The sequence below is a fragment of the Erythranthe guttata genome, chromosome 8 (assembly GCF_056151865.1).
Source record: "Erythranthe guttata isolate IM_541 chromosome 8, IM_541, whole genome shotgun sequence".
Taxonomy (NCBI): Eukaryota; Viridiplantae; Streptophyta; class Magnoliopsida; order Lamiales; family Phrymaceae; genus Erythranthe; species Erythranthe guttata.
The window spans coordinates 5,349,661-5,375,417 of NC_142540.1; the positions used below are offsets into that span (position 1 = coordinate 5,349,661).

Sequence of the window (25,757 nt, forward strand, 5' to 3'; positions counted from 1 at the left end):
GTAGCAGCTACAACAGTCAAATAATATTATTCACTTTAGGACAAGAAAAAAGAGAAAAAGTTGACTAAGCAAAGGCAGCCAATTTGGGCTTTGGCGGATCGACAAGGCAACGGTTGAGAAGGTCGTCAACTGAGGTATACTTGTGCTCTGGGTACAGCTCCAATGCTTCCAAGTCATCGTCCGTTAATTCAAAACTGAGCTGTGCACCAGCAATGAACATATACGTTATCTGGAAACGGTAACTCTGCATTCGTAACGATACACATCATATTTTATTTCAGATGCACGAAATATTTATTTGAAGGAGAACAGAAAAGAAAAAAAAAAGTCCTACTTTGAGAGAGAGTGATGATTTCTTTCTCTGGAATATGATTCTTATGAATGGTGCGCCGCCCGGTTTTCTTCTCCCAAGCAGCAACTAAATCTAATTGAGAAACGACGTTTTTGGGGGGTCTGTAGATAATCACTCTATTCGCTACTTTAGGATCTGTTGCCGCTTTTACGGTGTAGATTGCAACATCTCGTAGTTCAACACCGCTGCACATCCATCCATCCATCAAAACCACTATTATTATTCCAATTTTACCCTCTCTCTCTCTCTCTCTCTCTCTCTCTCACACACACACACACACACAAACACACACATATATTTATGTTGAGGTACCTTTGGCTTCTCCATCTCCGTAAAGAGTGACATCATCCGAAGTTGAGTCATGCGGATGGAGCAAATAATCAACAAAATATGCTGCAAACGAGTTTGCAGAAACATACGTAAAAGGGATAGCAGCTTCTTCGGTTGCTCTCCATATCTTCTTCTTGTTATCTAGAAGCTTCTGGAAAGGGGCAGCGCCCCGCTTACCCTATCTACATCATTCCCAAATTCCGAGGGAACAAACCTCTGTATGTACATTTCAACAATCCAATTAACAAACAGATCATGCATGCATGCATGGCTGCAGAGTAAAAATAACAATACTACCTTTATATTGCCAGCCTCTTTCATGGCGGCGATTATCTTTAGTTGATCAAGATGCTGCGGTACCGCCAGCGCCGATATCACAACATCAACTACTTTCATCACCGAAACCAGCTTTTCGTACTCGTCCAGCTCACCCTGTATATCCGTTTTTTAATTAACGTTCGATCAAGAATTGAAATATTTATCAATTCATATTTTGTGTGTGATCTTACTTGGTACACGATGACTCCAATGGACTCGAAATCTTTGAAGGATCGGTGTCGGATTTAATACGACGAACATAAGCATAAGTCGGATGGCCCATGGAAATGCTTGCCTTGATCAAGTATTTGCCAAGGTAGCCAGTAGCACCAAATATCAGAATTTTGCTCTTTCCAATACTCATATTATTTATCAATGTTTTATGTATCAATCAGAGCTTAGCAGCAGAAGCCTTTTTGTAGGCGGCAGTTTTTCTTCACCAACTAATGTTACTGCTTGTCTAAATTAACTAATGAATTCCTCTAGAAAATGAATAAATAAATAATGAATTTCATTTCGTGTTTAATTAGTCAGAGACAGAAAAATAAATTAAGCATAAAGAATGAAGCTCATCAGAACAAGAAAAGAATGGGTTAATCCCACTTTGCACCCTTGAAATATGGCATTTTGGCACTTTGCACCCTTGAAAAAAATTAATAGCATTTTGCACCCTCGAAACACAATAAATCAATCACAAGGCAACCTGAATTGAATAATTAAAACTTAATGAGGGTAATTTAATTTTTCATTAGTTTTTTTTTTATTTCCCGGGTGCAAATAACAAATTATATTATTATTTTGTTCCACCCCCAATATAATTTCGAGAGTACGAAATGCGAAAAAACAATATGGCATAGAATTATTGAAAAAACCATATTTCTTACAAAAAAAAAACAAAAAAAAAATCACTAAATTATTCGATGTATGGATTTCTATATTGTAATTAGTAAAAGTATTTGGTAGAAATTGTTGGAAGAAAATATAATTTCAAATAATTTGATACCTAAATAGCTCAAGGATATATGTGCGCGTCTCTCTCTCTCTCTCTCTCTCTCTCTCTCTATATATATATATATATATATATATATATATATATATATATATATATATATATATATATATATATATATATATATATATATATATATATATATATATATATATATATATATATATATATATATATATATATAGCGGCGGTTATATGCAAGCCCATTTTTTTATTAATTCAAGACCTTCAACATAAAAACACTAATTTACCCTTAATGAAATTTAAAATCAAATAAAAAACACAAAACATTAAAAAATAAAAAGAAATTATTTCCTTTGTGCAAGGCCAAATAAAATACATAAATCCAGAAACCCCTCTTCCTTATTTCACAACTTAAAACTCTCTTTCTTCTTCTCCTTCTTCTTCACAAACCCATAAAGAAATCCTACACACCAAAATTATCAAATACATACCAAACATTCACGATGGAATCAGAAAACAATGATATGGTGGTTTACGAGGGTGGAGAACACAATGAAATATGTTTTAACCCTTTATTTTTGCTTTTGGGTCGTTTTTTTTGTTGGAAAAAAAAAATCGACGATACCAAAAATCGGTCTGCAAATACCGATTTTTGTTACTAAAGACGGTAACCACATTCCGATTATTTTAATAAAAATCGATACTTAAACACCGATTTTTGTAGTAAAAATCGGCATGACAACACCGATTTGTTTTTCTATTATCGGTATTGTCATGCCGACTTGTACTACAAAAATCGGTTTTTGAATACCGATTTTATTATCTGTGTTTTTTTAAGACCGTTTTCTCATACTTTTGTGCATCGATCTAGGGGATTGATGGAGGATTATTCAAATGAATTATCTAACAAATAAATATTTGAGATACGGAAAGCTCTACTCGATTGGGTTAAAGGCGTGGTAGACGCTACTGAATGGTGATAAACATTTTCGTTCCAAATATTTAAAAAATATCACAATTAACCAAATATATAATGTATTATTTAAAAAAAAATCAAAACATATCGGTATTCGAAAACCGATTTTGTACTCAATAATCGACATTAGAACGCTGATTTTGACTTGTAAAGTCGACGTTGTGTCCCCGATTTGGTTAACAAAAATCGGTATTATGACGCCGATTTTCGTGTACAAAATCGGTCTGGATAAACCGATTTCGGAAACCAACGAAAAAAAATAAAAAAACCAATTTCAATCTCAATTTTTTTTCCAAAATCGGCCAAATCATTTCAACCCAACAAGAAATAAGCATAGATTAATGTTCATTCATACATATTTATCAAGAATCGATGTTCGATTAATGTTTTTGAATTTACAAATAAAAATTTAGTAAAAAGGACATGCTCGATTAATGTTTTCGAATTTACAAACAAAAGTTTAGTAAAATGAACTTACTTGTTGGTGGTGGTAATGGTGCAGTGGATTGGTCGCTGGTCATCGCCGGTGCGGTGAAAGTCTCGCTGGTTGGCAGTCGTGATATTTTTTTATTTTTTATTTTTGGTCTTGAACAAATTAAAAATAAGATTTATTTGTATTTGAGTATTATTTGTAGATAAGGGTATATTTGACATCTTTGGTCTTGATGTAATAAAATTATATTAATTTGCGGGCTTGAACTAATAAACTCTTTTATATGGTTTTGAACTAATAAAAAAATGGGCTTGCATATAACCGCCGCATATATATATATATATATATATATATATATATATATATATATATATATATATGATATACCTAATTGGCCGACCCAATGGGCCCCAATTTATTTAATAATTAGGCCCAATACACGAAAGTACTCGGGCCCATTACGCGAAAGCCCAAGCACCTTCAAAGTAAGGCTTGGGCCCAACAAAATAAGCCCAACTCAATCAACGACATATAAATAGAAGTTTTATTCATTTGTAAAGGTACGTTCTCATTATTGACAAGAAACCTCGAATATTATTCTCTCAGCTATCTCTACGATCCGTACATATGACTTGAGCGTCGGAGGGGTTTCCGCCGGATCAACCCCCGGCTTAGTTCACGTGTGCTCTTTTCGCAGGGACCTCAGGATCATCAAGTTATCAAGCTACTGATCCGCTTTGCTCTCCCATCTCGTTTTCTATACTACCCTAGGTATGAGCTATATTTTAGCATCATCATTTTGGCGCCGTCTGTGGGAACGATGCAAACCAGATCACGTAGCCAACAAGATCCTCCTGAGGCGTCAGCTCGGAGAGAAAATGACACGGCTAATAATCTTCCCGTCCGTGGAGGATCTGGCATACCACCTCCTCCACGCGCCGCGGAACCACTTCCCCCACGTGCCGCGGAGCCAGCTCCTCCACGTGTGGCAGATCCACCTCGCGAGGTTCAGATGATCCCTCCTCGGGATCCACCACTCGCCGATCCACCACTCCCTGCTCCTCGAACGGTTCAAATAACCGAGGACGCGCTCCAACGCATGATAGCAGAAGCCTCAACTCGCGCCGCCATGGAGGCTGTAACTCAATATATCGCCACGATGGGAGCAAACACTCCCAATGCGATACCCGCACCAGCTCCACCTGTAGCGCCACCTGTGGCCCCACCGCCAATCCAGAATCAAATAAGTGTCTCCTCCTCTACCTTGGACCCACGGTCCCGAGTGCAGCTATCTACAAATCACAGAGGGGCACAGCCCAGACAACAGCGTCGACGCTCACCCCCACGGGGGAATGCATCACCACAGAGAATCCCTCTCTTTAATGAGGTAGAAGGCGAGGTAAACAGCAGAATGTCTCGTCAAAATCTCTTCCCCCAACCAAATAATCTAATGGGTGAAAGAATGCCTGTCCCAACAAGACGCAGTCCCTTCACCATAGACATTCTCAACGAGGTATTACCTCAAGGAGTAAAGATCTCGGGGTTACCTCAATTTGAAGGGACCACTGACCCGCATGAGCACATAGAGAAATTCAGCGCCATGGCGGATTTATATGGCCCGACGGATGCTGCGATGTGCAAAATGTTCCGCACCACTCTCTCCAAGAGGGCAATGAATTGGTTCAACTCTCTACCCATGGGGTCGATAGACACCTTCGCTCGGTTGTCGACCCGGTTCACCAACCAATTCGCCATCAACAAACAATATGCCAAGACCCCAGCTCATCTTTTCTCTGTAGTACAGAGAGATAACGAAACGCTCCGCAACTACATTAAGCGTTTCGTAGAGGCCGTCCACGAAGTCCCCAGTGTGGGGCAAGACATGCTCTCCGGGATTATGCAGCAGAACTTGAAACCTGGTAGATTCAAAGAATCTATCGCCGGAAGACCCCCAGGCAACTTAGAGGAGCTACTGAATCGAGCCAAAAAATACGTCCGAATAGAGGAAGCCTCTACCCATGCTCCTCCTAAAAGGAAAAGGGAAGATGACCGTCAAGACAATAGGAGGCGCGATGATCGACGTCCACCACTTCCACCTCAAGGCCAACCCTCTTCCTCCTACAATAGGTTCACTCCGCTAAACACCCGCCTCACGGAAATCCTTCACGTGATAGAACAGAAAGGTTTAGCAGAGCCTCCTCGTCCTATGCAGCCAAATGCTAAGCGAGAAAAGTCGGATCGTTATTGTCGATTCCACAAGGACAGAGGGCATACTACAGAGGAATGTGCACAACTCAAAATGGCGATCGAGAGGCTGATCAAACAAGGCCATTTAGGCGAATACATTGATAAGCCCCGAAATAAGCGCCGTGATAATCCTCCACGCCGAGATAACAATCGAGATCAACAACAAAGACGAGAGGAGGGGGGTCATCGACGTGACCTAGATAACAACGATAACCAGCCTACCCGGGGAATCATCTCGTTTATCTCCGGAGGACCGGCGGGGGGCGATTCACAAAATGCAAGACGCACACTCGCTCGATCAGCGCGCATGAATCATGAACGCGCTTCTCCATCCGAACGCATATATCAAATACGAAGACCTGATCCCAGCATAGTCTTCAACTCCTCCGACCTCGAAGGTCCAGATGAAGACCATGTCGATGCATTGGTAGTAACAACAACGGTGGCCAACTTCTTGGTCAAGAAGATATTAGTGGACGGTGGAAGCTCAGCTGACATCATGTACCTCCACGCTTTTAAGCAGCTAGGCATAGATAATGCCCGATTTAATCCCGTCTCCACACCCCTGAAAGGATTCACAGGAGAGGGCATTTTATCCATGGGAGAAGTAGAGCTGCCCGTCTCTTTAGGGGAAGACCCCTGTCGAATCACGAAACTAATCAAGTTCCTCGTCGTCGACAGGCCATCACCCTACAACATCATTCTGGGGAGGCCAGCCATCCACACATTCAAGTCAGTGCCTTCCTCCTATCATCAGAAGTGGAAGTTCCCTACTCCCTATGGAATGGGGGAAGTACTTGGAGATAGACGTCTCGCTCGAGAGTGCTATGCAAGGGCCCTACGAGAACCCTCAAAGAAGCCTAAACCACCCGGAAAGGGAGACGATACCCAAATATCCGACAAACGGAAGTGGGTCAATGCGATCATTGAGGACAATAAAGAAATCCTCATCAGTGTACCAGACGATAGCATCAAGCTAGCAGCTGTCGAAGAGCTTAAGCTCATAGAGCTCACACCTGGAGATAATTCAAAACTCCTACGCATCGGATCCGATTTAGATCCTGAGACAGAGCAGCAGCTAATCAACTTCCTGCGACACAATGGAGATGTGTTCGCATGGAAAGCCCAAGATTTGTCAGGCATTCCCCCTCAGGTAGCCCTACATCGGCTCAACGTCGACAAGAGATTGAAACCAGTTAAACAAAGGAAGCGAACATTTGGTCCCGAACGCAACAAGCATATCAAAGCAGAAGTGGCAAAACTCCTTGAAGCGGGCCACATACGACCAGTCCAGTATCCTGAATGGCTATCGAACGTAGTACTCGTTCCAAAGCCGGGTGGCAAGTGGAGACTATGCGTAGACTTCACTGACCTCAACAAAGCTTGTCCTAAGGACCCATTCCCTCTACCCAGAATCGATCAGCTCATCGATTCGACCTCGGGGTGCGAACTCCTCAGCTTCCTCAATGCATACCAAGGGTATAACCAGATCTTACTTGCGCCAGAAGATCAAGAGAGGGCTAGTTTCATAACTGACCAAGGCATCTACTGCTATCAAGTCATGCCCTTCGGGTTAAAAAACGCAGGAGCCACCTACCAGCGTCTAGTGAACAAAATGTTCGCAGATCAGATCGGTAAAAATATGGAGTGGTACATCGACGACATGCTCGTCAAAAGTGTCAAGGTCTCGGACCACCTAGCTGATCTAGATCAGTGTTTCGTCACCCTACGAAAATATAAGATGAAGCTCATGTTAGAGTAGGTGACCAACAAGCCAACATGTGGCTGTGGTCTTTCGAATTTATTATTGTAATAAACGAACCTTTATTCGTATTAATGATAAAACACCTTGGCATTCTATATCTTTGTCCCTTTGTCACAAGCATAGATATAGTCCTTGCAGTTATTACAAGTACTAGTAATTGATCGTTAGGATCGTGAGATATTTACTTAAGTATTATAACTGTTAAACGTGTTCCTAGTCGAAGGGTTACGCCACTAATGAGGATATCGGCCTTTCCCATTAAGACTAGCACTTAGTGTATGTGTACTGCAGCTCATCAGTAAACGGTATTGTGATATCGGCATGCATAAGTGGGTGCTCGTAAGTTGACGAGTTCACTGAACTCCCTCACCCTAGAAATCTCTAAGTGGTTCCCAATAATCGAGTAGAGATATCTATGGTATAGTTGTACACCATTAGTCCTTATGACCTAGACATCACCGTGACTTCACTAGAGGACCAGCTGTATCGTGACCTGTCCCTGAGTTCCACCGAGGACCATCCCAAGGGCCAGTGTTCGTGCAGTCCGAAATCTAGTGGGAGGTCTGTGCATTGTAGTCGGGGATTCGATCGCTAGAATTGTCTTGGATGTCCTGTGTGTTCTGAAAGTTTGTAATCATTCTAAGTCTCTGGCCAGAGCTGACTAAGTGATGATTAGAGAATTCGATTCTCTAAGTCATGCACGTGACGATTACAACACTTGGAACGATCGCACCGTCATCGAACATATAAAGAGGTCTCGATGAACCAATGCCTCTAGTTCGATCGGGACATATGCATCGAAGGGACCGTACTGTACGTTAACTATATCTGAAGGTTCTTGCAGGCACTTCATTTGTATCTAGGGAATCATGACGCGTAGTTGCTAGACGCCAATCTTGATTCGTTGGGTGATTAAGGTGAAACGAGCTTCATCTTAATCGTAACTCGAAGGGGACGAGTTTTGACCACAAAGGGTTGTGGGCCCACGGCTAGCTTACACCTGAACCATCGAGGGTCACACTGCTCGTGCACATGAGATCTTTGAATAAACGGTCAGAGATAAAATAGTTTATCTTTGCATGATTGGAAGTCAATACGATTGGGTCCAACATTCGTAATTTGGAATTATGAATGAGAATAAGAAAAGGAAAAGAGTAGGCGAACGTATTAGTGAACATTCTAAATCGGGAAGTTTCCAAATTTAGAAAGTGCACTGAACTAGGGTTTCCACTTTTGGAAAGTTGGAAAACGAGAGTTGGCACTCGTAATGACGAGGACATTATAATGATTCCGAAAATGTAATCGTTACAACTTTCCGATCATTGAATTGAGAGAGACGAGCAAGTAAAGGAACTAACGAGCTTAAGCTGTTGGGCCCAGTCCAACTTAAGCCCGTTAGGGTTTTATGCAAGGGACTATAAATACATGATTTATAGGCCTTGCACAAAAACAACAAACCCTAACCCTAAAGCGGCCGTCCACCTCTCTCTCTCGCTCTCTCTCTCGCGCGGCCACCTCCGCCGTTGACGCCGCCCCGTCGCCGGAATCGGCCATCCCTTGGCCGATCCCTTTCGGTATTCTTTTCTTCCTTCTTTTCTTCCGTTAATTCTAACTACTTCGTGTCTAGTGCCACGTTTTAGTAGATCGAAGTATACGAGGTGAAATCCGAGAGGAGGAAGACTGTAGATCGAAGAATCGAGGAGCAACGCACGAGCCGAAGCCGCACGCTGCCCCACGCGCCGCCCCGGAAGTCCGCGCGTGAAGCTCACGCGCCGCCGTGGTCAATCTGCCGCTGCTGCCGCTGCACTCCATTGCTGCCCCGATTGTACGGATTGGTTTCCGTAGCAATCTCGACGTGCTATACGCTCCTACCTCACGCTTCAAGAGGTAAACACGCGAAACCCTAGTTTCGATTTGAGTTTTGTTTAAACCTATGTATTCATGTTTGTTTCGTATGATTTTATGTGATTATGTGTAATCGATTAAATCGTTGCAAGCATGTTATTTGGTTTAAACGCGAGCATGTTAATTGATTTAAATTCGATAGAAATTATTAGCATGTAAATTGTTTTTAACTTTCGCTGGAAGCGCAAAGGTACGCAATTAATTGTTATCTATTATCGGGCATGTGCTTATGTGATTTAAAACTCGTTTAATTCGCATAAAATTTTTATTTTCCGCTGCGTACGCGTGCCCGAAACCCAACAGTGGTATCAGAGCTCGTTGCGCAATTAATTGCGTTCGTATTTATATGCTATGATTTTATGCATGTTCGATGTATTAAAGTAGTGATTGTCGTATTATGTAATTGGGAATTTTCGTAAGTTTAAAATATTTTTGAAATATTGTTTAGAATTTTTCCAGCTTTAAAATTGTTTAAAATTGGAAAATCGGATCTGAAATTGTTTTAAAATGTCGGTTTTTAAATGTTCGGATCGAACCGGTCGAACCGGCCGGTTCGATGGTTGTGTGCGATATAGTTGACCGAATCCACGTGGATTCGGGTCGGTCAGACCGGTTCTCGGTCCGACTGACCCGGCCCACTGATTTGGGTCAGCTGGACCGGGCAGAACCGGACCGCTTCGGTCCGAACCGGTCAGACCGGTTGGGCCGAACCGGTCCACTGAAAAAAAAAAAAAAAAAAAAAAATTCAGATTTCTAAAATTAAACTTAAAACAAATTGATTTTAATTGTTGGAAAATTATTTTCAATTAATCCCAATTAGATAATTGGATCGACAATCATCTATTTTAGTAAATAGGTGTTAGATTGATTAATTAATTTAAATTGTTAAATTGATTTCAATTAATAGAACACATTCATAATTTTGATTATGATTCAACTTAATTAGTAGTACCTCAACATTATTTCAATGATTTATGCTAGTTGAGGTTCTATAATTATTTTGAAAAACCCGATAATTAATTAATGTAATTAATTATATAGTTAGGTCGTATGTTCATCTTAGGACAATATGCGTTTCCATATACCTTTAGAGAACATAGATGTAGGAATCACATAGACCAATCCAAACCTTCTGATGAGATAAAACATTTTAATAAAATCCCTCATTCTTTTAATTAAGAATCATTTCAAGCTATAAAGAAATACCCAATCTGTTGAGTTATTTCTTTCCTTCTGCCAACGGTTGGATTATGTGTAGCCCTTCACTGTAGTGCAGTAAGCCGTGTTAGCGGGGAGTGCTATGGTGGAGTAAGCTGTAATTCAATTGACATATTGATGAAGGTAGCCATAGAAAAGGGTTATGTTGGATTAACGTGGTCGGCTAGATTAACTAGGGACTGCATTAGTTTGGCATAATCAAGTTCTATGAGCATCTTTGATTGGTAGGTTAGACTTGACACACGACGATTTTGATATTCGCGAGATTAACTTAGGTCATTATCAAGTGTGAGGAAAATTTATTTAGGGTCATATTGTGGATATGATTGATTGTGATCTACCTTTGGGCAAATATAATCGGGCTAGATTAACTACGGGTTATATTTGTCTATTGGACCTAAAGCCCATTAAGAAAAATCAGTTTTCTCGTTTGTCTACTAGAGGGAACTGGAACTCGATAAAATTAGTGGGAGAACAATTAAATAACATAAGGCCAAACATTTAATTGTAACAATCATTTAACGCGAATCTCTAATAATCCTCTTCCCTATACCTCTCAGATAATTATGTCTAAGAATCCCATAATGTCAATCCTCGACAATAAACTCAATGGCCCTAATTACCTAGATTGGTTGCGTAGTCTTAAGCTTGTGCTAACCGTTGAGGGGCGTCTCTATGTTTTGAACGAGAGGCTTCCCGCCACTATACCTGCCACAGCGACTGGTGCTGAAAAGGAAACTTATGAAGCTTGGAAGAAAGATGACACACATGCTAGGTGCTATATGATAGCCGCCATGGAGCCCGCGCTTGCGAGGAAATATGAGTCTCACATGCATGCTTTCGATATAAAGGCTCATCTCGATAGCATGTATAGTGAGAATATTAGGGCATCGAGGTACATTGCTACAAAGGAGTTGATCACAGCGAGACTGCGCGAAGGGACTTCGGTCCACGAGCACTGTCTCAAAATGATCACTCTCCTTGAAAAGCTAGTGCATCTCGATGTCACCCTCCCGGCCGAGCTCTCGTTGGATTTGATCCTGTTGTCTCTTCCTAGTTCCTATGAATTGTTCATAGTGAACTTCAACATGAACAAACTAGATCCTCCCTTGGATTAGTTAATGAACATGTTGGTCAGTTTCGAGTCCACCATTAAGAAAGAGAAGTCTGTTCTCATTGCTGTTACTTCTAGAAAGAAGAGTTCTTCCTAAAAGAAGAAAAATGAAAGAGTTCCCTTTCCAAACAGCAAGTTCGAAGTGGGTGAAGGTAGTGGGGGCCCCTAAGGCGAAATTCAGCAAAACGTAAGGAGATAGGTCAAAACCCCGCACAACTTTGGCACGCTAGATTAGGTCATGTCTCTTTAAGAAGGATGAACGATTTTGTTAGTGAAGGACTGTTCTCTTTGGAGGACGTGAAATCACTACAAATTTGTGAATCTTGCCTTAAAGGGAAAATGACCAAGTCACCCTACAAAGGGAAAATGGAACGAGCCGAGGGTCTTTTGGATTTGATCCATACAGACGTATGTGGTCCACTAAGTGTTAGTGCGAAGGGTGGATATAACTACTTCGCTGCCTTTACCGACGATTATTCTAGGTATGGGTATGTGTACTTGATGAAGTATAAGTCTGAAACTTTTGAAAGGTTCAAAGATTTTAGACACGAAGTGGAAAAGCAACTCGGACGAAGTATTAAGAAGCTACGATCCGATCGTGGTGGAGAATACTTGAGCATCGAGTTCATTGACTATCTAAAAGAAAATGGGATACAGTCCCAATGGACTCCACCGGGAACTCCTCAACTTAATGGAGTATCCGAACGTCGGAATCGAACTTTATTAGATATGGTTCGATCAATGATGGGGTTCACAAACTTACCGGCATACTTGTGGGGTCATGCACTCCGTACTGCCGCGTATTTGCTGAATAGAGTTAACACCAAAGCAGTTAAATCCACACCTTATGAACTTTGGCATTCCCGGAAACCCAATTACAAACATATTAGGATATGGGGTTGTCCCGCTTATGTGAAGCGATTAGTGGGAGATAAGTTGGATAGTAAATCCGACTTGTGCTATTTTGTGGGGTATCCCGAAGACTCGATGGGATACGAGTTCTACTATGTCAAAGAAGCAAAGACGTTTGTTTCGAGAAATGCCACCTTTTTGGAAAGGGAGTTTCTATCCGATAGAAAGGGCAGCATGATAGAACTTGAAGTAGTTCAAGAACCACAAAGTGAAGTTCAAACGCAAGAACAAGTAATCGAACCAATACAACAAACCACTGATATACCTCCTGAACCTACGGTACGTAGATCCGAAAGAGTTCGGAAAATGCCGGATAGGTTATTCCTCCTCGAAAATGATGAAGATCATGTTGATCTTGGACGAGATCCAAGAACATACAATGAGGCCGTATCGGATGCGGACATGGGACATTGGCTAACTGCCATGAAATCCGAAATGGTAGGCTGCAAGTGGATCTATAAGAAGAAAATTGGAGTGGATGGAAATGTATCGACCTATAAAGCTAAATTGGTAGCAAAAGGATACACTCAAAGGCAAGGTGTTGACTATGAGGAAACCTTTTCGCCAGTCGCGATGCTGAAGTCCATTAGGATTTTGCTGGCCATAGCTGCGTGGTACGACTACGAGATATGGCAAATGGATGTGAAGACCGCCTTCCTTAATGGAGATATTGAGGAAGAAATTTACATGGCGCAGCCGGAAGGCTTCATATCTTCTGGAAGTGAGCAAAAGGTTTGCAAGCTCCAGCGATCCATTTATGGATTGAAGCAAGCATCCCGTAGTTGGAACATTAGGTTCGACTCAACTATCAAAGAGTTTGATTTTGAGAAGAATCCGGAGGAACCTTGTGTATACAAGAAGGTTAGTGGGAGGGCAGTGATATTTTTAGTGCTTTACGTTGATGACATTCTACTCATTGGGAATGACGTAGGAATGCTGCAACAAACGAAAGCATGGTTGTCCACACGTTTCTCAATGAAGGATTTGGGAGAAGCATCTTACGTATTAGGGATACGCATCTATAGAGATAGAGCAAGGAAGATGCTTGGCTTATCCCAAAGCCTGTACATAGACACCGTTATGAAACGGTTTAGCATGGAAGAATCCAAGAAGGGATTCTTGCCAATGTCCCATGGGGTTCGTCTCTCGAAATCTATGTGTCCGCAAACACCTAGTGAAATCGAGGAGATGAAGAGGACGCCCTATGCTTCTGCCATAGGAAGCATAATGTATGGCATGCTATGTACGAGACCCGATATTGCGTATGCTGTGAGTGTCACAAGCAGATATCAGTCTAACCCCGGCCCGGCTCACTGGAAAGCCGTGAAAGATATCCTCAAGTACTTGCGAAGAACTAAGGATATATTTTTGGTCTATGGGGGTGCCGAGTTGAAATTAGAGGGTTTCACTGACTCTAGTTTTCAATCGGACGTGGACAACTCAAAGTCGAATTCTGGATTTATATTCACGCTTAATGGTGGTGCCGTGTGTTGGAAGAGTTCCAAGCAAAGCACGACGGCCGATTCCACTACCGAAGCGGAATACATTGCAGCATCCGAAGCTGCAAAAGAAGGGACTTGGATAAGGAAATTCATCCAAGAGTTGGGTGTCATTCCTAATGCTAGTGATCCAGTACCGTTGTACTGTGATAACACCGGAGCCGTGGCGCAAGCTAAGGAGCCACGATCTCATCAGAAGTCGAAGCATATTCTGAGGAAGTATCACGTGATCCGAGAGATCATTGATAGAGGTGAAGTTAAGGTTGAACGAGTCACCTCGGAAGAGAACGTTGCAGACCCCTTCACGAAGCCTTTACCAAGATCGGTCCATGAGAAACATCGAGAGTCGATGGGATTGCGATTTATGGGTAGTTGGCTTTAGGTCAAGTGGGAGATTGTTAGAGTAGGTGACCAACAAGCCAACATGTGGCTGTGGTCTTTCGTATTTATTATTGTAATAAACGAACCTTTATTCGTATTAATGATAAAACACCTTGGCTTTCTATATCTTTGTCCCTTTGTCACAAGCATAGATATAGTCCTTGCAGTTATTACAAGTACTAGTAATTGATCGTTAGGATCGTGAGATATTTACTTAAGTATTATAACTGTTAAACGTGTTCCTAGTCGAAGGGTTACGCCACTAATGAGGATATCGGCCTTTCCCATTAAGACTAGCACTTAGTGTATGTGTACTGCAACTCATCAGTAAACGGTATTGTGATATCGGCATGCATAAGTGGGTGCTCGTAAGTTGACGAGTTCACTGAACTCCCTCACCCTAGAAATCTCTAAGTGGTTCCCAATAATCGAGTAGAGATATCTATGGTATAGTTGTACACCATTAGTCCTTATGACCTAGACATCACCGTGACTTCACTAGAGGACCAGCTGTATCGTGACCTGTCCCTGAGTTCCACCGAGGACCATCCCAAGGGCCAGTGTTCGTGCAGTCCGAAATCTAGTGGGAGGTCTGTGCATTGTAGTCGGGGATTCGATCGCTAGAATTGTCTTGGATGTCCTGTGTGTTCTGAAAGTTTGTAATCATTCTAAGTCTCTGGCCAGAGCTGACTAAGTGATGATTAGAGAATTCGATTCTCTAAGTCATGCACGTGACGATTACAACACTTGGAACGATCGCACCGTCATCGAACATATAAAGAGGTCTCGATGAACCAATGCCTCTAGTTCGATCGGGACATATGCATCGAAGGGACCGTACTGTACGTTAACTATATCTGAAGGTTCTTGCAGGCACTTCATTTGTATCTAGGGAATCATGACGCGTAGTTGCTAGACGCCAATCTTGATTCGTTGGGTGATTAAGGTGAAACGAGCTTCATCTTAATCGTAACTCGAAGGGGACGAGTTTTGACCACAAAGAGTTGTGGGCCCACGGCTAGCTTACACCTGAACTATCGAGGGTCACACTGCTCGTGCACATGAGATCTTTGAATAAACGGTCAGAGATAAAATAGTTTATCTTTGCATGATTGGAAGTCAATACGATTGGGTCCAACATTCGTAATTTGGAATTATGAATGAGAATAAGAAAAGGAAAAGAGTAGGCGAACGTATTAGTGAACTTTCTAAATCGGGAAGTTTCCAAATTTAGAAAGTGCACTGAACTAGGGTTTCCACTTTTGGAAAGTTGGAAAACGAGAGTTGGCACTCGTAATGACGAGGACATTATAATGATTCCGAAAATGTAATCGTTACAACTTTCCGATCATTGAATTGAGAGAGACGAGCAAGTAAAGGAACTAACGAGCTTAAGCTGTTGGGCCCAGTCCAACTTAAGCCCGTTAGGGTTTTATGCAAGGGACTATAAATACATGATTTATAGGCCTTGCACAAAAACAACAAACCCTAACCCTAAAGCGGCCGTCCACCTCTCTCTCTCGCTCTCTCTCTCGCGCGGCCATCTCCGCCGTTGACGCCGCCCCGTCGCCGGAATCGGCCATCCCTTGGCCGATCCCTTTCGGTATTCTTTTCTTCCTTCTTTTCTTCCGTTAATTCTAACTACTTCGTGTCTAGTGCCACGTTTTAGTAGATCGAAGTATACGAGGTGAAATTCGAGAGGAGGAAGACTGTAGATCGAAGAATCGAGGAGCAACGCACGAGCCGAAGCCGCACGCTGCCCCACGCGCCGCCCCGGAAGTCCGCGCGTGAAGCTCACGCGCCGCCGTGGTCAATCTGCCGCTGCTGCCGCTGCACTCCATTGCTGCCCCGATTGTACGGATTGGTTTCCGTAGCAATCTCGACGTGCTATACGCTCCTACCTCACGCTTCAAGAGGTAAACACGCGAAACCCTAGTTTCGATTTGAGTTTTGTTTAAACCTATGTATTCATGTTTGTTTCGTATGATTTTATGTGATTATGTGTAATCGATTAAATCGTTGCAAGCATGTTATTTGGTTTAAACGCGAGCATGTTAATTGATTTAAATTCGATAGAAATTATTAGCATGTAAATTGTTTTTAACTTTCGCTGGAAGCGCAAAGGTACGCAATTAATTGTTATCTATTATCGGGCATGTGCTTATGTGATTTAAAACTCGTTTAATTCGCATAAAATTTTTATTTTCCGCTGCGTACGCGTGCCCGAAACCCAACAGTGGTATCAGAGCTCGTTGCGCAATTAATTGCGTTCGTATTTATATGCTATGATTTTATGCATGTTCGATGTATTAAAGTAGTGATTGTCGTATTATGTAATTGGGAATTTTCGTAAGTTTAAAATATTTTTGAAATATTGTTTAGAATTTTTCCAGCTTTAAAATTGTTTAAAATTGGAAAATCGGATCTGAAATTGTTTTAAAATGTCGGTTTTTAAATGTTCGGATCGAACCGGTCGAACCGGCCGGTTCGATGGTTGTGTGCGATATAGTTGACCGAATCCACGTGGATTCGGGTCGGTCAGACCGGTTCTCGGTCCGACTGACCCGGCCCACTGATTTGGGTCAGCTGGACCGGGCAGAACCGGACCGCTTCGGTCCGAACCGGTCAGACCGGTTGGGCCGAACCGGTCCACTGAAAAAAAAAAAAAAAAAAAAAATTCAGATTTCTAAAATTAAACTTAAAACAAATTGATTTTAATTGTTGGAAAATTATTTTCAATTAATCCCAATTAGATAATTGGATCGACAATCATCTATTTTAGTAAATAGGTGTTAGATTGATTAATTAATTTAAATTGTTAAATTGATTTCAATTAATAGAACACATTCATAATTTTGATTATGATTCAACTTAATTAGTAGTACCTCAACATTATTTCAATGATTTATGCTAGTTGAGGTTCTATAATTATTTTGAAAAACCCGATAATTAATTAATGTAATTAATTATATAGTTAGGTCGTATGTTCATCTTAGGACAATATGCGTTTCCATATACCTTTAGAGAACATAGATGTAGGAATCACATAGACCAATCCAAACCTTCTGATGAGATAAAACATTTTAATAAAATCCCTCATTCTTTTAATTAAGAATCATTTCAAGCTATAAAGAAATACCCAATCTGTTGAGTTATTTCTTTCCTTCTGCCAACGGTTGGATTATGTGTAGCCCTTCACTGTAGTGCAGTAAGCCGTGTTAGCGGGGAGTGCTATGGTGGAGTAAGCTGTAATTCAATTGACATATTGATGAAGGTAGCCATAGAAAAGGGTTATGTTGGATTAACGTGGTCGGCTAGATTAACTAGGGACTGCATTAGTTTGGCATAATCAAGTTCTATGAGCATCTTTGATTGGTAGGTTAGACTTGACACACGACGATTTTGATATTCGCGAGATTAACTTAGGTCATTATCAAGTGTGAGGAAAATTTATTTAGGGTCATATTGTGGATATGATTGATTGTGATCTACCTTTGGGCAAATATAATCGGGCTAGATTAACTACGGGTTATATTTGTCTATTGGACCTAAAGCCCATTAAGAAAAATCAGTTTTCTCGTTTGTCTACTAGAGGGAACTGGAACTCGATAAAATTAGTGGGAGAACAATTAAATAACATAAGGCCAAACATTTAATTGTAACAATCATTTAACGCGAATCTCTAATAATCCTCTTCCCTATACCTCTCAGATAATTATGTCTAAGAATCCCATAATGTCAATCCTCGACAATAAACTCAATGGCCCTAATTACCTAGATTGGTTGCGTAGTCTTAAGCTTGTGCTAACCGTTGAGGGGCGTCTCTATGTTTTGAACGAGAGGCTTCCCGCCACTATACCTGCCACAGCGACTGGTGCTGAAAAGGAAACTTATGAAGCTTGGAAGAAAGATGACACACATGCTAGGTGCTATATGATAGCCGCCATGGAGCCCGCGCTTGCGAGGAAATATGAGTCTCACATGCATGCTTTCGATATAAAGGCTCATCTCGATAGCATGTATAGTGAGAATATTAGGGCATCGAGGTACATTGCTACAAAGGAGTTGATCACAGCGAGACTGCGCGAAGGGACTTCGGTCCACGAGCACTGTCTCAAAATGATCACTCTCCTTGAAAAGCTAGTGCATCTCGATGTCACCCTCCCGGCCGAGCTCTCGTTGGATTTGATCCTGTTGTCTCTTCCTAGTTCCTATGAATTGTTCATAGTGAACTTCAACATGAACAAACTAGATCCTCCCTTGGATTAGTTAATGAACATGTTGGTCAGTTTCGAGTCCACCATTAAGAAAGAGAAGTCTGTTCTCATTGCTGTTACTTCTAGAAAGAAGAGTTCTTCCTAAAAGAAGAAAAATGAAAGAGTTCCCTTTCCAAACAGCAAGTTCGAAGTGGGTGAAGGTAGTGGGGGCCCCTAAGGCGAAATTCAGCAAAACGTAAGGAGATAGGTCAAAACCCCGCACAACTTTGGCACGCTAGATTAGGTCATGTCTCTTTAAGAAGGATGAACGATTTTGTTAGTGAAGGACTGTTCTCTTTGGAGGACGTGAAATCACTACAAATTTGTGAATCTTGCCTTAAAGGGAAAATGACCAAGTCACCCTACAAAGGGAAAATGGAACGAGCCGAGGGTCTTTTGGATTTGATCCATACAGACGTATGTGGTCCACTAAGTGTTAGTGCGAAGGGTGGATATAACTACTTCGCTGCCTTTACCGACGATTATTCTAGGTATGGGTATGTGTACTTGATGAAGTATAAGTCTGAAACTTTTGAAAGGTTCAAAGATTTTAGACACGAAGTGGAAAAGCAACTCGGACGAAGTATTAAGAAGCTACGATCCGATCGTGGTGGAGAATACTTGAGCATCGAGTTCATTGACTATCTAAAAGAAAATGGGATACAGTCCCAATGGACTCCACCGGGAACTCCTCAACTTAATGGAGTATCCGAACGTCGGAATCGAACTTTATTAGATATGGTTCGATCAATGATGGGGTTCACAAACTTACCGGCATACTTGTGGGGTCATGCACTCCGTACTGCCGCGTATTTGCTGAATAGAGTTAACACCAAAGCAGTTAAATCCACACCTTATGAACTTTGGCATTCCCGGAAACCCAATTACAAACATATTAGGATATGGGGTTGTCCCGCTTATGTGAAGCGATTAGTGGGAGATAAGTTGGATAGTAAATCCGACTTGTGCTATTTTGTGGGGTATCCCGAAGACTCGATGGGATACGAGTTCTACTATGTCAAAGAAGCAAAGACGTTTGTTTCGAGAAATGCCACCTTTTTGGAAAGGGAGTTTCTATCCGATAGAAAGGGCAGCATGATAGAACTTGAAGTAGTTCAAGAACCACAAAGTGAAGTTCAAACGCAAGAACAAGTAATCGAACCAATACAACAAACCACTGATATACCTCCTGAACCTACGGTACGTAGATCCGAAAGAGTTCGGAAAATGCCGGATAGGTTATTCCTCCTCGAAAATGATGAAGATCATGTTGATCTTGGACGAGATCCAAGAACATACAATGAGGCCGTATCGGATGCGGACATGGGACATTGGCTAACTGCCATGAAATCCGAAATGGACTCCATGTACTCCAACAAGGTATGGACCTTGGTAGATCCACCCAAAGGAATTGTTCCTATAGGCTGCAAGTGGATCTATAAGAAGAAAATTGGAGTGGATGGAAAGGTATCGACCTATAAAGCTAAATTGGTAGCAAAAGGATACACTCAAAGGCAAGGTGTTGACTATGAGGAAACCTTTTCGCCAGTCGCGATGCTGAAGTCCATTAGGATTTTGCTGGCCATAGCTGCGTGGTACGACTACGAGATATGGCAAATGGATGTGAAGACCGCCTTCCTTAATGGAGATATTGAGGAAGAAATTTACATGGCGCAGCCGGAAGGCTTCATATCTTCTGGAAGTGAGCAAAAGGTTTGCAAGCTCCAGCGATCCATTTATGGATTGAAGCAAGCATCCCGTAGTTGGAACATTAGGTTCGACTCAACTATCAAAGAGTTTGATTTTGAGAAGAATCCGGAGGAACCTTGTGTATACAAGAAGGTTAGTGGGAGGGCAGTGATATTTTTAGTGCTTTACGTTGATGACATTCTACTCATTGGGAATGACGTAGGAATGCTGCAACAAACGAAAGCATGGTTGTCCACACGTTTCTCAATGAAGGATTTGGGAGAAGCATCTTACGTATTAGGGATACGCATCTATAGAGATAGAGCAAGGAAGATGCTTGGCTTATCCCAAAGCCTGTACATAGACACCGTTATGAAACGGTTTAGCATGGAAGAATCCAAGAAGGGATTCTTGCCAATGTCCCATGGGGTTCGTCTCTCGAAATCTATGTGTCCGCAAACACCTAGTGAAATCGAGGAGATGAAGAGGACGCCCTATGCTTCTGCCATAGGAAGCATAATGTATGGCATGCTATGTACGAGACCCGATATTGCGTATGCTGTGAGTGTCACAAGCAGATATCAGTCTAACCCCGGCCCGGCTCACTGGAAAGCCGTGAAAGATATCCTCAAGTACTTGCGAAGAACTAAGGATATATTTTTGGTCTATGGGGGTGCCGAGTTGAAATTAGAGGGTTTCACTGACTCTAGTTTTCAATCGGACGTGGACAACTCAAAGTCGAATTCTGGATTTATATTCACGCTTAATGGTGGTGCCGTGTGTTGGAAGAGTTCCAAGCAAAGCACGACGGCCGATTCCACTACCGAAGCGGAATACATTGCAGCATCCGAAGCTGCAAAAGAAGGGACTTCGATAAGGAAATTCATCCAAGAGTTGGGTGTCATTCCTAATGCTAGTGATCCAGTACCGTTGTACTGTGATAACACCGGAGCCGTGGCGCAAGCTAAGGAGCCACGATCTCATCAGAAGTCGAAGCATATTCTGAGGAAGTATCACGTGATCCGAGAGATCATTGATAGAGGTGAAGTTAAGGTTGAACGAGTCACCTCGGAAGAGAACGTTGCAGACCCCTTCACGAAGCCTTTACCAAGATCGGTCCATGAGAAACATCGAGAGTCGATGGGATTGCGATTTATGGGTAGTTGGCTTTAGGTCAAGTGGGAGATTGTTAGAGTAGGTGAACAACAAGCCAACATGTGGCTGTGGTCTTTCGTATTTATTATTGTAATAAACGAACCTTTATTCGTATTAATGATAAAACACCTTGGCTTTCTATATCTTTGTCCCTTTGTCACAAGCATAGATATAGTCCTTGCAGTTATTACAAGTACTAGTAATTGATCGTTAGGATCGTGAGATATTTACTTAAGTATTATAACTGTTAAACGTGTTCCTAGTCGAAGGGTTACGCCACTAATGAGGATATAGACCTTTCCCATTAAGACTAGCACTTAGTGTATGTGTACTGCAACTCATCAGTAAACGGTATTGTGATATCGGCATGCATAAGTGGGTGCTCGTAAGTTGACGAGTTCACTGAACTCCCTCACCCTAGAAATCTCTAAGTGGTTCCCAATAATCGAGTAGAGATATCTATGGTATAGTTGTACACCATTAGTCCTTATGACCTAGACATCACCGTGACTTCACTAGAGGACCAGCTGTATCGTGACCTGTCCCTGAGTTCCACCGAGGACCATCCCAAGGGCCAGTGTTCGTGCAGTCCGAAATCTAGTGGGAGGTCTGTGCATTGTAGTCGGGGATTCGATCGCTAGAATTGTCTTGGATGTCCTGTGTGTTCTGAAAGTTTGTAATCATTCTAAGTCTCTGGCCAGAGCTGACTAAGTGATGATTAGAGAATTCGATTCTCTAAGTCATGCACGTGACGATTACAACACTTGGAACGATCGCACCGTCATCGAACATATAAAGAGGTCTCGATGAACCAATGCCTCTAGTTCGATCGGGACATATGCATCGAAGGGACCGTACTGTACGTTAACTATATCTGAAGGTTCTTGCAGGCACTTCATTTGTATCTAGGGAATCATGACGCGTAGTTGCTAGACGCCAATCTTGATTCGTTGGGTGATTAAGGTGAAACGAGCTTCATCTTAATCGTAACTCGAAGGGGACGAGTTTTGACCACAAAGGGTTGTGGGCCCACGGCTAGCTTACACCTGAACCATCGAGGGTCACACTGCTCGTGCACATGAGATCTTTGAATAAACGGTCAGAGATAAAATAGTTTATCTTTGCATGATTGGAAGTCAATACGATTGGGTCCAACATTCGTAATTTGGAATTATGAATGAGAATAAGAAAAGGAAAAGAGTAGGCGAACGTATTAGTGAACATTCTAAATCGGGAAGTTTCCAAATTTAGAAAGTGCACTGAACTAGGGTTTCCACTTTTGGAAAGTTGGAAAACGAGAGTTGGCACTCGTAATGACGAGGACATTATAATGATTCCGAAAATGTAATCGTTACAACTTTCCGATCATTGAATTGAGAGAGACGAGCAAGTAAAGGAACTAACGAGCTTAAGCTGTTGGGCCCAGTCCAACTTAAGCCCGTTAGGGTTTTATGCAAGGGACTATAAATACATGATTTATAGGCCTTGCACAAAAACAACAAACCCTAACCCTAAAGCGGCCGTCCACCTCTCTCTCTCGCTCTCTCTCTCGCGCGGCCACCTCCGCCGTTGACGCCGCCCCGTCGCCGGAATCGGCCATCCCTTGGCCGATCCCTTTCGGTATTCTTTTCTTCCTTCTTTTCTTCCGTTAATTCTAACTACTTCGTGTCTAGTGCCACGTTTTAGTAGATCGAAGTATACGAGGTGAAATCCGAGAGGAGGAAGACTGTAGATCGAAGAATCGAGGAGCAACGCACGAGCCGAAGCCGCACGCTGCCCCACGCGCCGCCCCGGAAGTCCGCGCGTGAAGCTCACGCGCCGCCGTGGTCAATCTGCCGCTGCTGCCGCTGCACTCCATTGCTGCCCCGATTGTACGGATTGGTTTCCGTAGCAATCTTGACGTGCTATACGCTCCTACCTCACGCTTCAAGAGGTAAACACGCGAAACCCTAGTTTCGATTTGAGTTTTGTTTAAACCTATGTATTCATGTTTGTTTCGTATGATTTTATGTGATTATGTGTAATCGATTAAATCGTTGCAAGCATGTTATTTGGTTTAAACGCGAGCATGTTAATTGATTTAAATTCGATAGAAATTATTAGCATGTAAATTGTTTTTAATTTTCGCTGGAAGCGCAAAGGTACGCAATTAATTGTTATCTATTATCGGGCATGTGCTTATGTGATTTAAAACTCGTTTAATTCGCATAAAATTTTTGTTTTCCGCTGCGTACGCGTGCCCGAAACCCAACAGCTCAACCCCCTCAAATGTCCATTCGGAGTTCGAGGAGGCAAATTTTTGGGTTATATGATTTCACAGCGGGGAATTGAAGCTAATCCCGCGAAAATCTAAGCAATCACCTCCATGGCTCCACCAACATCGATCAAGAAAGTTCAACAGCTCAACGGCTGTTTGGCATCCCTGAACAGATTCATTTCAAGATCAGCGGACAAGGCTCTCCCCTTTTTCAAAATTTTAAGGGGAGGAAAAAAGTTCGAGTGGGATGAGGCATGTCAAAAGGCATTCGTTGAGCTGAAGTCGTACTTAGCATCCCCACCCTTGCTCACAAAACCTCAGCCCGGAGACACCCTCCTACTGTACTTAGCTACCTCAGATAATGCCATCAGCGCAGTCCTCATCCGAGATGGAGAAAAGGGCCACCAACCCATATACTACATAAGTCGCGCCCTCCAAGGAGCCGAACAACGCTACACCAACATGGAGAAACTCGCTCTTGCCCTCATCAACGCAGCTCGGAAGCTTCGACCTTACTTCCAGTCACATCAGGTGGTGGTTCTCACCAATTACCCTCTGAAGCAAATACTAAGAAGTCCCGAAACATCCGGACGATTAGCAAAATGGGCAATAGAGCTAAGTGAATATGGAGTGGAATTTAAACCCCGCCCAGCTATCAAAGCGCAAGTATTGGCAGATTTTCTAGTCGAAATGACTTCCATACAAGAAAGCACTTCTATACCTACTTGGTCTGTCAACGTCGACGGATCTTCCACTACCACAGGAGGGGGAGCGGGTATCGTACTAACGAATCCTGATGGAGATGAGTTTGAATACGCTCAACGATTCGAATTCACAGCCTCAAACAACGTTGCTGAATACGAAGCATTGATAGCGGGAATCCGCCTCGCCCTAGCAGCCGGAGCGCGCAAGCTCCTAATCCAAAGCGACTCTCAGCTCGTCGTTAACCAAGTACTCGGAGTGTACGAGGCCAAAGAAGACACCATGGCCAAATACTTAGCTCTCGCGCACACTCTCTTATCTAAATTCGAGAGCTACGAGATAAGACAAGTACCCCGCTCCTTTCAAGTTGGGGATTTAGTCCTCCGGAAAGCTGAAGCCTCTCACCCCATCGGGAAGCTCGACCCAAAGTGGGAAGGACCATATAAAATCACAAAAGTGGTCAACACTGGAGCATATCGCCTAGAGAACATTGATGGACACCCTATACCCAGAACATGGAATATAGGGAACCTCAAATGGTTCTATGCCTAAGGTATACACCTGCATTACTTCAGATCAGTTGAGGTCACCATCCATACCCATTCTATATGAAAGTTACTTACAAATTGTCACATCTGCAGGCTCCGCAAACTTCCACGTAACTCGTCTTGTACGTTGTTTCAACATGGTTAGAAATTTTCTACTACATAACTAGGTACGTTAACATCCTACCTAAACTGGGGGGCTAGTAAATTTATTTTCACCAGCAATTCATCATCACATCCCACCATCTTATTACAGATTGAGAGCCAATTACGAGGGGATGCATATTACTCAATCAACGGCCCAAAGAGCGAGAACACTCCATACCACAGCGCTAAGGGTAACTATACTTCCACTAGCATTCACCACACGGATGATCTTATTTACTCCTACTAACGTGAAAAAATAATTCCACTAGCAGGCATGATCGCATAGTAACTCGCAGCAACTCAAGAGTTGATTTCATAACTCGAAGTGCTAGGAAGAAAAAACATCCCCGTAGTATGGTACGTAGATCGGCAATGCACATCCCCTCAGCTTCAATTACCAAGTCTTCAATACAAATGCTTAGACAAAATTCTTTTTCTCAATTATATTTGACAGGCATAGAGAAGCCAAAGGAATTCATTTTACCATCAGCACAGCAAAACGAACGAGTACAAGCAAGACGTGGAAGAAGAAGTACAAGCGTAGTACAATCACTTAAGAACAATTTTTATCAAGTCAAATATT

The 25,757-nt window shown here is 42.3% G+C and overlaps 1 protein-coding gene and 1 pseudogene across 1 annotated transcript; one reads left to right on the top strand and one right to left on the bottom strand.

Moving 5' to 3' along the window:
* Positions 1-47: 47 nt before the first annotated feature.
* LOC105976888 (isoeugenol synthase 1-like) lies at positions 48-1,389 on the bottom strand (annotated as a pseudogene).
* A 3,875-nt stretch (positions 1,390-5,264) lies between these two features.
* On the top strand, positions 5,265-25,034 carry LOC148768367 (uncharacterized). Its single transcript, XM_088821165.1, has 3 exons — positions 5,265-5,866; positions 5,999-7,381; positions 23,954-25,034. Exons 1-3 carry the CDS (start codon positions 5,265-5,267, stop codon positions 25,032-25,034), a joined length of 3,066 nt encoding a protein of 1,021 aa, XP_088677291.1.
* Positions 25,035-25,757: the final 723 nt, after the last annotated feature.